Source organism: Hemitrygon akajei, chromosome 2, assembly GCF_048418815.1.
Source record: "Hemitrygon akajei chromosome 2, sHemAka1.3, whole genome shotgun sequence".
In the NCBI taxonomy this organism is placed as follows: Eukaryota; Metazoa; Chordata; class Chondrichthyes; order Myliobatiformes; family Dasyatidae; genus Hemitrygon; species Hemitrygon akajei.
This window is the reverse complement of record NC_133125.1, coordinates 181,359,166-181,375,586: the sequence shown is the minus strand read 5'-3', so window position 1 is coordinate 181,375,586 and position 16,421 is coordinate 181,359,166. Positions and strand designations below refer to the sequence as shown.

At 41.0% G+C, this 16,421-nt stretch overlaps 1 protein-coding gene across 3 annotated transcripts in view; it reads left to right on the top strand.

The window, feature by feature from the left end:
- The window catches only part of LOC140718976 (HHIP-like protein 1), a 124,865-nt gene that overhangs the window by 63,876 nt on the left and 44,568 nt on the right, over positions 1–16,421 (top strand). For all 3 annotated transcript variants that reach the window (XM_073033295.1, XM_073033290.1, XM_073033302.1), the window contains exons 6-7: positions 290–435; positions 14,927–15,008. In XM_073033295.1, the coding sequence (XP_072889396.1) occupies positions 290–435; positions 14,927–15,008 (228 nt within the window). The remainder of the gene's footprint in view (positions 1–289; positions 436–14,926; positions 15,009–16,421) is intronic.

Below are 16,421 nucleotides of genomic sequence, written 5' to 3'. Positions count from 1 at the left end.
AAAGTTATTGACCATCTCAACCTCAAATACTCCATCTCGCACTTCCCTGGATTAAACTCCAATTACTCCTGTTGAGTGGAGTGGTATGTTGTACTTCACTATCTCATTGAATCACATGTGTGACATGGTGTATGTATCGCCTGTCTAAACTGGGTTGTATTGTGTGGTAAGATGTGTGTATTACTCTCTCTCTGAATGGGTTTTATTGGGTGACATGGTGTATGCATTACGCACTCTCTGTGTTACCTGACACATGGTATAACCTCTCTGACCCCGCTCTGTGTTTCAGGCGTCTCATGGCTCTCAAGGAGGATGCTGGTTCTGGGAGGTGGCAATATCAGGAGATTTGTATGGGCAGTGCCAAAGTCTGCAACTTCCCTAAGCTCATCAATAGCTACTATCAGTACATCATCTCATTTGCTGAAGATGAGGCAGGTAACATCTCTGATAAACTCCAATCACCATCTCCTATTTGTATCCCAGGAGCCCTCCCCTATCCCTGTGTAATGCTATGAGGGGTGGCATCCCCACTCGAGTGTTCAGTCTTTGTGCGTTGGCTGAGTGCAGGAGGAAGCAGAAACCACTTCTTCCCACCCCCATTGTCAGACTTCTGAACCCATGAATACTAACTTGTTATTCTCTTTCTGCATTAAATTGTAGTAATTTTTATGCCTCTATACAGCACTGCTGTCACAAAACAACACATTTCACACTAAGTCAGTGACAAAAAAGATCTGATACAAATGATCAAATACTGCAGGTGCTGAAAATTTGAAACACATTGCTGGAAACACTCAGTCATGCAGCATCTGTGGAGAGAGATAGAATTAATCTTGTAGTCAAAGACCCTTCATTATCTTCAAAACATTAGCTGTCTTTCTACAGACTTGCACAAATGTTATGTTTATTTTTGTAACCTAGGTTATGTGTAATTTAGGTTAAGTTTAAGTTAATTTATGAACATAGAACAGTACAACATTGTACAGGCTTTTTGGCCTATGATGTCGTGCCAAACTTTTAACCTACTCCAAGATCAATTCAACCCTCCCCTCCCACTTAGCCCTCCATTTTCTTTCTTCCATCCATGAGCCCACCCAAGAGTCTCACAAACGTCCTAAATGAATCTGCTTCCAACAACACCCCTAAAAGCATGCCCACGCACCCACCATTACCCATGCAATATACCTGTCATCCTTCCAAACACCCTAAAGCCATTTATAAACCCTAAACCCTCCATCACAGTAGCCATTTCTACCCTAGGAAAATGTCCCTGGCTCTCCACTTTATCCATGCCTGCCACCGTGCCCCACATCTCCTGTCACCCCTCATCATGTTTATAATGTACAAAAGCTAACTGTCATGGCATTTATATCCTAGATATGTACCAAATGCACTACCTTACTTTCCCTTTTCTATTTTCTAATTATGATTTATAATTAAAATTTTTATTATATTTATTTCGATTTGTACTTCAGGGAGCGCGAAGTACAGAAACAAATATCACTGTGATGATTGTACGCTCTAGTATCAATTGTTTGGTGACAATAAAATAAAGTAAGTAAAGTAATAAAGTAAATGCCTCTTAAAAAAACTTGAACTTGAGATGCTGTCTAACCTGCAGAATGTTTTTGACATATTTCTGCATCCACTTTGCATTTCCATAATGCCTTTCATGTCTCCCAAAACACACTGAAAAATAGCAACCACAGATTTCCAACATATAAACAGAAAATGCTGGTGAAAGATCATCAATCTAAGATACATCTTCTCTTTATGCACATTGCCTGACAGTCTGAGTGTTTCAAGCATTTTCTGTGTATTTCTGAATTCATTTGACCTTGGGTTGGGTGGATGTCACTGGTCAGAGATTTGGAATCAGGGACCTACATCAGTTCACAGATTCCCAGCTTTCCCAATTCCTGGAATTCTATAACTGGCTGAAATTAGTGCAGTTTCATCTGACAACTGCGATGTGTTGGGACTGGGTACCACAGCCAGAGTGCTCAGAACTGTGAGGGAAGGTGTCAAGGGAACTGAACTAAATTAAGATGGCACTGGTGAGACACAGTGATGACTTACTGGCAGCAAAAAATTAACTAACTACTCAATTAATCACACTTCTTATTGAAAGTGATCACTACAATCGATAGCCTGTAACTTTCCTTTCAGCGTTGAGCTTTTGAACTACCTGTATGACCTGGTATTTTTGTGGTGTGAACTGAAATCTCAAAGGTGCAAGACGGTTGAGGCAGGGCCCAGGCCTGAGAGTGGGGAGCGAGCTAACGTATGGCGTTTGCTGGAGCGGACCTTGAGCTGATTTGCAGCGGCAGATCTGAGGCGAGGCAGAGTTGAAGCGGTGGCGCCTGGGCCCTAGAGCAAGGAGTGAATTGATGTTTGACAGATTTAAATGCCAGAGGCAGATTGGAAAGCTCAGGGTATTAGGGCCAATGTTTAGTTCCCTGCTCGGTGAGCGTACTTGTCTCTATGCTAAACTGAGGCTGTGGCTCGCAACTAACAGGACCGGCTGCAGTGATGAACTGGCATTGTGAACTTTAGTTCTGAATTTTATTTGCTTTATTTCTATTGTTTGCAAATTGGGTGTTTGATGTTCTTTTTTTTAATGAGTTTTTTGTTTTGTGGCAGCCTGTAGGGAGACAATCTCAAGGTTTTGTAAATTATAGGTACTTAGTACAGCATATATAGTATAGGTATATAGTATAGTCACACTGTCTCATAGCAAGCTCGTATGAGGCCCCAGGTGTGTGTAACCGAGGTACCATCACAATTTGGAAACTTCTCTCCAATACCTTACTGGGGACTATGATCTGTGCCCCACATCCACCAGTCTCTCCCCCTCCAACCTGCCTTCAACTTCTCCTCCCCTTCTGTGTTTATCCAACTTCTGATACTCCTCCCTGCTGTTACTCTCGATCCCTTGTTGTGGGAGCAGATCCCCGTACTCACTGCTCTGTGGAGAAATCTGTTACTGGATTCATTAGCTCTCCTTCCCCTTCTCAGATCTCTGTCCCTTCCTTTTGCTCCCTACACTTATTCTCCATGCTCCAGTCTGCCCTTCCCTCCCCCTTCCTCATTTCCCACATCTCCTTGCCTCCTTCAAACTGTCCTCCATCCCTCACACCCTCCCCTTCATTCCTGTCTCCTCTTTGGAGGTATGGTAATGGCATAATGACTAATAGCAGCAGCGATTGGAAGATGGGGGTTCAATTCCCGCTGTTCCCTGTATGTTCTCCCCCCGACAGCGTGGGTTTCCTCCAGGTGCTCTGGTTTCCTCCCATATTCTAAAATGCATATGAGTTGCAGGTGCTGGAAGCATGCTGATTCTTGTAGTCTGCCCGCAGCACATCCTCAGGATGTGTTGGTCATTGATACAAACGATGCATTTCACTGTATGCTTCAATGTGCATACAACAAGTAAAGGTAATCTTTAATATTAAGCTTTAATCCCTTTCACCTTTCCATAAAATATTGCCATCTCTTTCTCCTCCTCCCTCCTTCCCCTCTATCTATCTTCCCTATTCCTTAGTTCCAATCTTCTTCCCCCTCTTACCCCCCTCCCATTCTTGCCTGGCCTTTATTGCAGAAACAACCCCCCCACTACCCCTCCAGAGCCTCTTGGGAGGGGGGATGCACTTGGCACCTGTCGGACAGTGACAGTGAGGTCAACCTGGTGGTCACTGCATCACTAGGGACAGGGCTCAGTGACAGTTAACAACAGTCAAAGTGAACTGTCATGTCTGAGGTAGTTCACCAAGCCACATTTAGAGTCACAGAGTAATAGAAATGGGCCCTTTGGACTGCTGATGTTTCTGTACTAATCCCAGTTACCAGCATTTGGCCCGTAATTTTTCATGCCTTGGCGATTGCCTGGATATCAACACTGTGGGGTTCTCTGATTCCGGATGTGATTAAGCTAGAGAAGGTGCAGAGAAGATTCACTAGCCTGTTGCTTGGGTTGGAGGGCAGCCCTTCGTACCAGGAGAGATTGGTGGGACTACCTCTGTTTCCTTGAGTGGTGACACAACAGACATATTTATATAAAATTACAATGTACAGGTTGACCACCAATTTTCTGGAAACTAATGGTTTGGCACCTCTTTCAATTCAGATGAAATTATGAGACAGTTTACTGGATGGCCATCAGAATGCACTGCATGTCGCACATGCAGCAGCATCTGTGGCGAGACTCATTTTGACAAAAGCACGCTGTTTTTATTATTTACATTGCACTTGTTGGTGGAAGTCCCAATACTTTGTGCTTACTTCTGCTTATTTTGTGTAATTTAACCGTAGCTATGGCTTCGAAGATAAATGCAAGTACTAATGATGGTGTCAAATGTAAACCTCAGTCCAGGAGAAGGTTGAAATGTTGAAAGAACTGCACCAGGTATTTCTGTACATTTCTGTGTGTGAGCTGTGTGACTTGTATGGCATTAGTTTGTTAACCGTATATGATATAAAGCACCAAAGAGGAAAAAATTTGCAATTCTAAAACAGTGATTTGCTAAGCAAATGAGCATTAGAAAAACTATGGAAGTTGGTAAGAGCACTGAGCACGATCGAGTGATGATTGAATGGTTTCACCAGTGTCAGAGTGGTGAAGTTGAGTATGATAATGAACCAAGCGTAAGTTGTTCCACAAAAAACTTAAATTAGAACATGTGTGCGACCGTAGTGAAGGATGGCTTCAAAGGTTTAAGAAGCACCTTGGAATTTCCATACATAATGTGTGTGGAAATAAACTGTCTGCAAACCACGAAGAGGCTACCGAGTCTATGGATGAACTCGCAAAGCTCATAGCTGACAGAAACCTCAGCCCTGAGCAGGTGTATACTGCATATGAAACTACATTATACTGGTGATACATACCTAGGAAAACATTCAAACAATGATTCCAGAGGATTCAAACAATCTAAGGACAGAGTACCCATTTTAGGGTGCACCAACTCAGCAGGTACTCACAGATGTAAACCACAGGTGATTGGAAAAATCAGGCCTAGGGCCTTGAAAGGTGTTTAAAATTTACCCAGAAACATATTGCACAAATAAAAATGGTTGGATTACCACTGATTTTATGTTGAAGTGGTTTGAAAAATATTTTGTGCCTGAAACCAGAGCACATTGCACATCAGTAGGGCTACCCGAAGATTGCAAAATTCTTCTTATTTTTGGATAACTTTTCACCTCACCCCAAAGCTGAATTCCTGTTTAAGATTAATGTTTCATAGTGTATTTACCACCAAACTGTACATCGCTCATCCAATCCCAAGACCAAGGAGCACTCTCTAAAGGGCAAGTAATGCTCACTTTTCATGAAAGGTCTGTTAGATGAGGTGAATGTTGGCAATTCTGTACAGACATTTATTAAAGAATTTAGCATGGAGGACGTTCTTTGGTTCATTGCTCAAGGGTGGGAGAAGGTACAGCCTTCAACACTAAAGAATGACTGGCATATGTTCTGGCCTGCGTTTATGTTTGCTAATGCACCTGAAGAAAAGCTTGACGATGATTTTACAGCATTTCGTGTACCAAAGGAGAAAGTAATTATTCATGATTTGCTTGCATATGCAAAAAGTGATACTAGACCTGCTGTCAAAGATATAGCAAGTAGTCTTAACGAAGAAAATCTACATGAGTGGATGATGTTTGCCAGTGAAACACCTGTTGTGCATCACCTTACAGACTCGGAAATTATAGACAGTGTTCTGAATCCTGATTTTAAAACTCTGCAAGTGATGAAGATGGCAGTGAAGACGATAAAACTGAAAGGTTTACTGTTGACAAGTTAGTTGAGTTGTTGGGTGATTTAATCAAAGGGTTAGAGAAACGTAATTTGTGAAGGAACAAGAGCTAATGAATTTTTATTTGATGCAAGAAAAATTACACTGGAAAAGATAAAAACACATGAATCAACTTCACCTGGATGAAATGTTTACAAAAATAACTGAGAAGAGACATTCTTTGTAAACACAGTAATTAATAAGTTTATATTTAATTTTTTAATTAAAATTTTAAGCTTCTGCAGTCCATTTTTGCTATTATTATTGCACGACCTCTTTTAATCCTGCAAAATCTTGCAAGTCTCAGGAACCAAGGATGGGTGTCAGAAAATCAGTGGTCAACCTGTATATAGAATAGATATCTAGTGTCTAAAACTATAGAGATCCAGCACGGTGGTCTAAGATGAGAGGATAGAGGTTTAAAGGGGGGGTAAACTTTTCACACACACAGTAGTTAGTATTTGGAATGAGCTGTCAGAAGAGGTAGTAGAGAAGAACATTTAAGATTAGGAGAGCAACACCTCATATTAAGATATCTGTAGAATTAGACCATAAGACCTAGGAGCAGAAATAGGCCATTCAGCCCATTGATTCTGCTCTGCCATTATGGCTGATCCTGGATCCCTCTCAACCCCATACACCTGCCTTCATGCCATCTCATTTAATGCTTAACCAAATGGGTAACTATCAAATATACCTTAAATATACCCATGAACTTGGCCTCCACTGCAGTCTGTGGCAGAGCCTTCCACAAATTTGCCACTCTCTGGCAAAAAAAAATTCCTCCTTACCTCTGTTCTAAAAGCTCACTCCCCAATTTTGAATCTGTGCCCTCTGGTTTTTTATGGCCCACCATAGGAAACATCTTCTCCACGTCCACTGGAATCACCCTCGTGAACCTCCTCTGGACTCTCTCCAATGACAACACATCCTTTCTGAGAAATGGGGCCCAAAACTATTGGCAGTACTTCAAATGCAACTTGACTAGTGTCATATAGAGCTTCAGCATTATCTCCTTGCTTCTATATCCTATTCCCCTTGAAATACATGCCAACATTGCATTTGCCTTCTTTACCACAGACTCAACATGTAAATTAATCTTCTGGGAGTCTTGCACAAGGACTCCTAAGTCCCTTTGCACCTCTGATGTTTGAATTTTCTTCCCATTTAGATAATAGTTTGCACTTTTGTTCCTTTTACCAAAATGCACTATCATACATTTCCCAACACTATTCCATCTGCAAACATTTTTGCCCATTCTTCTGACTTGTCTAAGTCCTTCTGCAATTGCATTGCTTCCTCAGCACTACTTACCCATCCATCTAGCTTCATATATTCCACAAACTTTACCACAAGACATCAGTTCCATGATCTAAATCAATGACAACCAATGTGAAAAGCAGCAGTCCCAATACTGACCCCTGAGGAACACCACTAGTCACCGGCAGCCTGACAGAGCCTCATGTGTGACACCTTATCAAATACCTTCTGAAAATCCAAGTAAGTAACATCCACTGCATCTACTTTGTCCACCCTGCTTGTAACTTCCTTGAAAACTCTTAACAGATTTGTAAGACAAGATTTCCCCTTACAAGAACCATACTGACTTTAGTCTCCAAGTACCCGAAAACCTCATCCTTAATAATAGACTCCAACACTTTTCCAACTACTGATATTAAACTAACTGGTCTATAATTCTGTTTCTTTTTTTTGTAATTTATTTTTTTACTGAAATTCATCATCAAACAAACATTTCATTAAGATGTATTTCAGATATGATATATATACGTATATATGATATATGTCATATATGCCACAAATCTCCACATAATATTTATCTGAGGTATACACATAGAAAAGAGAGGAAAGAAAGAACAAGCGAAAGGAGAAAACTGTACAAGTAGGGAGTGATCTTTTTCTTACAACATATTCATTGATTTGTGAGAATAAAATCAGGCGTATGAGGTGTTATGTAGTTAAACCATCTTTCCCAGTAGGAATCAAATTGTTCCAACTTATGATTAACAGATGCTGTTATCTTCTCCATTTTGTAAATGTCCATTGTAATTTCCATCCATGTATTTAAAGTTGGGCTCTCCTGTGATAACCATTTCCTAGTAAGAGTCTTTTTACCAGTCATCAGCAGTATATTCATTAAATATTTATCTCTTTTCAACCATTCTTGAGGTATATACCCAAAATATATAGTCTTACTTTCTAGGGGTATTTCACATTTAAAGAATACTTGTAGGGTATTGTATATCCCACTCCAATAGTCTTTGATAACGGGGCATTCCCAGAAAACATGATAATAGTTTGCATTTTGATTTCTACAATTTCTCCAGCAAACAGGGAGGTTACTATCATAATGGGATTATCTGAGAAGGTGTAATAAAATATCAAGTTTTTCCATCTGAATTCCTTCCATTTCTGTCAACTGGTACACTTCCATTGATACCTCCATATTATTGTCCATTTTTCCTCAGATATAATTATCCCTCCTTCCTTCTCCCATTTTGTTTTAATGTATGAAGTTGAATGTGTTTTAAGATTTGACAAACCCTTATAGACGCTTGAAATGATTCTACTACTGTTATCTGAATTATATCCTTTTCTAAATAGCTCTATCAAACATGTACTTGCCTTGGTTACATTTTTAACCGTCCTCTTAACATATTGTCACATCTGTAAATACCGATAAAAGTCTTATTTTTCTAATAAGTGTTTCTCTTTGAGCATTTCAAAACTGAACGGTGTTTCTTCTTTCATTATATTGCAAAGAACTGTTATTCCTTTAGCTATCCAGTCCTATGATCTAGCATCCAGTTTATTTGGCATAAAATCCGAGTCACTGTGGTGACCTAATTACAGGAAGGATATTAAGAAGGTTGACAGATTGCAGAGAAGGTTTACAAGGATGCTGCCGGGACTTGAGAAACTGAGTTTCAGAGTAAGGTTGAATAAGTTAGGACTTTATTCCCTGGAGCGTAAAAGAATGAGGGGAGATTTGATAGAGGTATATAAAATTATGATGGGTATAGACAGAGTGAATGCAAGCAGGCTTTTTCCACTGAAGCTAGGGGAGAAAAAAAGTGGACAAGGGTTAAGGGTGAAGGGGGAAAAGTTTAAAGGGAACCTTGGGAGGGGCTTCTTCACACAGAGTGTGGTGGGAGTGTGGAATGAGCTGCCAGATGAAGTGGTCAATTCAGGCTCATGAGAGGTGTATGGAGGGATATGGTCCAGGTGCAGGTCAGTGGGACTAGGCAGAAAAATGGTTCGACACAGCCAAGAAGGGCCAAAGGGCCTGTTTCTGTGCTGTAATGTTCTATGGTTCATATGCACACCATTTAAGAATTGCAATATTTCCCTCTAGTTTATATTCTTTTATAATAGTTCCTCATATTTTAAAAGTCCATTTCACCCATGGGTTATCAATAGTATTTATGTACCTTTGTAGGTTGTTATCAGCCAAAATTGCTTGTATGGGGATGGGAAGTACCCGCTCCTCAATGTTTTTCCATTCAGCGTCATATGATGGGTTGCACCAACATATCGCAGCTCTCAACTGTGCTGCAAAATAATAATCTCTAAGAGAAGGTAGGCCACATCCCCCCTTTTCCTTGGCTAACTGCAAACTTTTGAGACGAACTCTAGGCCTTTTACTTTGCCAAATATATCTTGATAACATTTTGTTCCATTCATTGAATTGATTTTGATTAATCTCTCTTGGTAGTGTCTGAAAAAGATATAATAGTCTGGGCAGTATATTCATTTTAATAGATTCAATCCTTGAACTGAGACTAAAAAAAAGGAATTAGGTTCCATCTTGTTACATCTTCCTTAATTTTTTTATATATAGGCTGATAATTGCATTCTGATAATTTTGCCAAATCTTTTGGCATAATGATGTCCAAATGTTTGAAAGACTCCGTTTCCCAGGGATATCTACTTTCAATTTTTCTTGGTAGGCTATAGTTAGATAGATAAAAGTAATTGGGTTTTATCTATGTTGATCTTGTATCCTGATAGTTGACCATATTGTTCAAAGGATTGCATCAATTTAGGTAAAGAGTATGTTGGTTGCCCTAGATAGATCAAAATGTCATCCGCGTAACAGGCCAATTTATGCTCTGTCCCTTTAATAGTAATTTCCCTGATATCTTCATTTTGTCTGATGTATTGAGCTAATGGTTCCAGATATAATGCGAAGAGTAGCGGTGACCATGCACAACCCTGTCTTGTGCCCCTTTCTAGGGTAAAACTATTTGATAAATATCCATTGATTTTAATCCTAGCAGTAGGGTTGTCATATAGTGCCTGTATAGTTTTAATAATTGTGTCATGGAAACAAAATTCTGTAAAGAAAATTCCAGTTAACCGAATCAGATGCCTTTTCAGCATCCACGATAATCACTATTGCTTCAATTTTATTTTTTTGTATATAATCCATGATGTAAATGTGTTCTTTGTATATTGTCTTGTGTTTGGCGTTGTTGTATAAAACCTGTCTGATCGTTATGATCAGTATGGGTAGAAACTCTTCTAATCGTTTGGCCATGATGGAGGTAAATAATCTATAATCTACCTTAAGAATGGATATTGGTCTAAATGATCCATGTTCTATTTTATCCTTGCCTTCTTTCAATATAGCTGAGATTATCACTTTCTTCCAGCTGGGTGGCATTTGTGCCTTTTTTAGAGCCCTATTCAGTGTGGGGAGTAAGACAGGAATTAACACATTTTTAAATTCTTTGTACCACTCTGCCATATACCCATCTGATCCTGGTGACTTGCTTAATTTAAGACTAGTAATTTCAGCCTTTATTTTAATTTCAGTTATGTCAGCAGTGATCATTCTATTTTGTTCTTCACTTGAAGTGGGTAACTCTAGAGAATTCAGGAAGGTGTCAATTTGGGTTATGCTTCCCCCTGCAACTTTGGAATATAGAGTTTGGTAAAACACTTTAAAGGCTTCTTGAATTTCACTTAGCTTATTTTTTTTTTTCATTTTTGTTCTTGGATCCCTAATTCTATGAATTGTATTTTCTGCTATCTTTTTTTTTCAGTTTCCACACCAGTATTTTCATAGATTTAGATGCACTTTCATAATGTCTCTGTTTAAGAAACATTAAATTTTTCCTGATTTCTTGCGTAGCCAAACTATTAATTTCATTCCTAATTTTAAAAATTTCCTCTAATGTATCCTGTGCCAAATTCAATTTGTGTTTTTTCTCTAGTTCCTTCAGCCTATTTTGTAATTCCTCTAATGTTTTATTCCTTATTTTTTTCTTATATGAAGATATCGCTATAATTTTCCCTCTTAAAACAGCCTTTAGACTATCCCATAGAATGGGAGGTGAAACCGCTCCATTATCATTGAATTCTAAGTAAAGGCCAATTTCTTTTTTAATTTGTTCCTTAAAGTAGGGATCATTGAATAGACTTGAATTTAGTTTCCAAATAGTATTCTTTGCTTGTAGGTCAAAATCAACAAATAAATATATAGGTGCATGGTCACTTACATCTGTTGTCCCAATTCCACAGGTGTTTATTTGGTCTTTGTCTTTTCCAAATGTTATGAAATAGTCTATTCTTGTAAATACTAAATGGGGGGCAGAATAATGAGTGTAATCCCTTCTGTCGGGGAAAAGGTCCCTCCATATATCAATTAAACCAACATCCTCAAAAAGTGTATTAACTTTCTTATGTAAGGATTTTGTTTCATAGGTTTTTATAATTTCCTTTCTTTTGCCTTCCTCCCTTTTTAAAGAGTGGAGTGACATTTGCAATTTTCCAGTCCTCTGGGACCATGCCCAAATCAAGTGATTCTTGAAAGATCATAACCAATGCATCCATTATCTATTCAGCAACCTCTCTCAGGACTCTGGGATGTAGTCCATCTGGTCTAAGTGAATTCCACCTGAGGACTGTTTTCCTTTGTGATAGCAATGGCTCTCACTCCTGCTCCCTGGCACTCACGGACCTCTGGAACACTGCTATTGTGTCCACAATGAAGACTGATGCAAAGTACCCATTAAGTTCATCTGCTATTTCTTTGCCCCCATTACTACCTCACCAGCAACATTTCCAATGGCCCAATATCAACTTCCACGTCCCTTTATATAACTGAAAAAACTTTTAGTACTCTGCTTTATTTTTTTGGCTTGTTTGCCCTCATATTTCATCTCTTCCCTTTTTATAGCTTTTTAAGTTGCCTTTTGTTGGAATTTAGAAGCGTCCCAATCACTCAACTTCCCATTCACTTGTGCTACCTTGTATGCCTTTTCTTGGCTTTTATGCAGTCCTTTACTTCCCTTGTCAGCCACAGTTGCCTACCCCTGCTATTTGAGAACGACTACTTCTGTGGGACATATCTATCCTGATCCTTGTGAACTATTTCCAGAAACTTCAGCCTTCTCTGCTCTGCCATCATCCCTGCTGGTATCCTCCTCCAATCCACCTGGGCAAGCTCCTCTCTCATGCCTCTGTAATTCCCTTTATTCCATTGCGATACTGATACATGTGGCTTGTGCTTCTCCCTCTTAAATTGCAGTATGAATTCAATCGTATTGTGTTCACTGCCTCCTTAGGGTTCCTTTATGTTAAGCTTCCTAATGGGATCTGGGTTATTACACAACACCCAATCTAAGATGGCCTTTCCTCAAGTAGGCTCAAGCACAAGCTGCTCTAAAAAGCCATCTTGTAGGCATTTAATAAATTCCCTCCCTTGCAATCTGACACCAACCTGATTTTCCCGATCTTGCATATTGAAATCCCCCATTACAATTGTGTCATTACCCTTATCAATAGATAGGTTTCAATAGGTATGTTTAATGTTAGAGAAATATATACAATATACATCCTGAAATTATTTTTCTTCGCAAACATCCATGAAAACAGAGGAGTGCCCCAAAGAATGAATGACAGTTAAACATTAGATTCCCAAAGCCCCCCCAAGCTCCCCACTCCCATGCACAAACAGCAGCAAGGCAATGCCTGCCTCCCACCACCAGCAAAAAAAGCGTCAGCGCCCCCCCCTTTACCGAACACTCAAGCGTGCAGCAAAGCATCAATAAAGACAGACTTGTAGTACCCCAAAGACTACTCATTGACCTGGTAATTCGACACACCACAGGCTCTCTCTCTCTCTCCCCACCCCCCAACTAATATGGGGAAAAAGAGCTGTCCACTCGTTGACCTGGTAATTCGACATATCACAGGCTCTCTCTCTGTCTCTCCCCCCTCCCCCTCTCTCCCCCTCCCCCTCTCTCCCCCTCCCCCTCTCTCCCTCTCCCCCCTCCCCCTCTCTCCCCTCTCCCCCCCAATAAGGGTAAAAGAGCTGTTGCACAGTGAGAGAGGAGACAGAACAAACAACTCGTTGATTTATAATGTTAAAAGTCTGATGCATCACTTTTTCCGAGTTCTGTACCCAGAGAGCTCAGGTCTCTGGACACACAACCCACAGCAGCTAACCCGCTGCTCCGTGTTCCGTGTTCTCCCGCGACGCCTCCGTCAGGGGCACCGGCCTTGAATCAGCCCGTCTCCAGAGCTACGAACATCTGGCACCCTGAAGGTGCACTATTCTTTGGGTTATCAAAAAGCGGCCGGTGGTGAGGCCCTGAGAGCAGGTCCCATTCCCGCAAAGAACCGAAGTCAGAGTATAACTCCAGGTCAGGGTCTTCAAAAAAAACCCTGAAAAGGGAAAAAAGAGATATCAAAGATAGAAATAGAGTTGTTTCCAAAGGAGTCGCCGTTTAGCGCCATCATCAGTCCACTCTGCCCCTTGAATTTATTACATTCCTTTAACAACTCTCTTTGCAATCTCAACCTCACATCTCGGCTACTGTTTGGAGGCCTATGTATGATTTCCATAATGTGTTTTTTACCTTTGCAGTTTCTTAGCACCACCCACAAAGATTTAACATTCTCTAACCCTTTGTCTTTCATCTCTTACCAACAGAGCCACATCACCACCTATGCCTTCCTGCCTGTGCTTTTGATACAAAGTATATCCTTTGATGTTAAGCTTCCAACTATGGCCTTCCTTCAGCCATGACTCAGTGATGCCCACAACATCATATCAACTAATCTCTAATTGCGCCACGAGTTTGTCCACCTTATTCCGAATGCTGTGTGCGTTTAAATACATCACCTTCAGTTCTGCATTGTTCGCCCTTTTGGATTTTGCCTCTGTAGTACAATTTAACTCTTTGCTCAGTCTACATTTGTACCCGATCATTGGCTTGTCCTTCCTTACACTCATGTTATACCTATCATCTACTTGTATACCTGCTGGCTCATTCTCAGCTCTATCATACTGGTTCCCATTGCCCTGCCATATGAGTTTAAACCACGTCCTTCTGGGTTGCCTCCAACCCAATACCATGAACAATTATTTCTTCACCTTCTATTTTAATTTCTCTCCCCTAATTCTCTCCTTTTCCAATCCCTATTCTGGTTCTCCTCTCACCCTTATCTAACTTAACTAACCATCATCTCCCTCTGGTTCCCCTCTTCCTTCCCATTCTTCATGGTCCACTGTCTTCTGCTGTTAGATTCCTTTTTCAGCCCTTTACCTCTTCTACCTTTCCCCTCCCAGCTTCTTTCTTAATCCCTCCCACACTCACCCCCTCACCTGGTCTTATCTGTCACCTGACACTTATACTCTTCCTCCTTTCCCCCACCTTCTTATTCTACTTCTGCACCATTCCTTTCCTGAGGTAAAGCACCTCAGCCCAAAACATTGTCTGTTGATTCCCCTGCATAGATGCTGCTTGACATGCTGGGTTCCTCCAACATTTTGTAGTGTGTTTCTCAGGATTTCCAGTTCCACCATTTCTAGAATCTCTTGTGTTTAACATTTAAGAGGAATTGGGACAGGTACCTGAATGAGCAGGCACAGAGGGATATACAATTAAGATGAAATTAAGTCGGACCTTGGTCCTGATGCAGAGTCCCCACCCAAAATGTCAATAACTCCTTCCCCTTTCCCAAACCCTCACAGATGCTGGGCTCCTCCAACAGCTTGTAGGTCTTGTTTCTGCACTGTACAACTCTGACTGCAACACCCTCTCTGCTCACTCGGTGGTGTGTCGACAGAGGTGATATAAGTGTTTCTGCTCCCACAGGTGAACTTTACTTCATGTCTACTGGAAACCCCAGTGCTTATGCACCTGCAGGGACACTGTACAAACTAGTTGACCCTTCCCGGTAAGTAGCTACTTTCTTTTAAAGTTCTGACTTGTGATACTGCTTATCTTTAAAGGATGGCTTTATGTACATTGAAGCGTGTGACATTTGTGTTGTTTGCATCAACAGCCAACATGGCCTAAGGCTGTGCTTGAGCAGCCCGCAGATGTCACTATGCTCGCGGTGCTAATACAGCATGCCCAGAAGGTACTAACACGACCCGTATGTCTTTGGGATGTGGGAGAAAACTGGAGCAACCAGAGGAAATCCACGTGGTTACAGGGAGAAAGTACAAATTTCTTCAAGACATTGAATAGTGAAACCCAATCACTACGACTGTGAGGTGTTACACCAGCCACTGTGCTATCGTGCTGCCACTTTCTGCATATCTTACCAGATTATTCTCCTTTTTTCTCGGTTTCAGATGGCACTGCTGAAGTTCAGCGACTAATGAAACAAAGCAACTAATGGTTCTTTGCTAAATTATCATTGCAAACAGTGGCCTGTGGCTTCCCTGTTGCAGTTGAACTGAATGGCCTGTATGTGATCTGGCATTTTTGCGGTGTGGGCAGGGGTCACGGAGAGTCAGGACAGTTGCAGCATGTCCAGGCCGGAGTTGCTGGAGAGGACTTGGAGGTAATTCAGTACAGCAGAGCCGAGACAAGACAAAGTTGAGGGAAGATTCAAGTTGTAGATAGGAAGTACAGAGAGGTAGTCAGCCCTAGTTTGCAAGAGGCAGGTAAGTGGGTGACTGTCAGGAGAAGAAAGGGAAATGGGCAGCCGGTACAGACTACCCTCGTGGTTGTTCCCCTCAATAATAAGTACCGTATACCATTTTGTATACCATTAGGGGTGAAGATCTACCGGGGGGAGCCACAGCGACTGGATCTCTGGCACTGTAGCTTAGAAGAGAAGAGAAGTAAAGAGGACTGCAGTAGTGATAGGAGATTCCATAGTTAGAGGAGTGGAGCTGAGAATCGTGGACATGATCAAGACATCCAGATGTGGTATTTTGCCTCCCAGATGCCAGGGTCAGGTCTGCGGCTTTCTAAAGGGGATGGGGGAACAGCTGAAAGTCTTGGTACATATTGGCACCAATGACATAGGTAGGAAAGGTGAGGAAGTCCTGAAGAGAGATTTTATGGAGCTAGGTAGAAAGTTTAAAAGCAGGACATCCAGGGTGCCCATGCCATGTGCCAGCGAGGGTAAGAAAGGAGCATCTGGCAAATAGATGCATGGCAGAGAAATTAGTGCAGGGGCCAGGGGTTCAGATTTGAATTGAATTGACTTTATTTCTTACATCCTCCACATACGTGAGTAAAAATCTTTATGTCTAAATGTGCAGTTTATGGTAATTTGTAATAAATAGTATGTACAACAGGACAGTCAATATAGCAATGAAATACAATAGTGTCAGCGTGAATTAATCAGTCT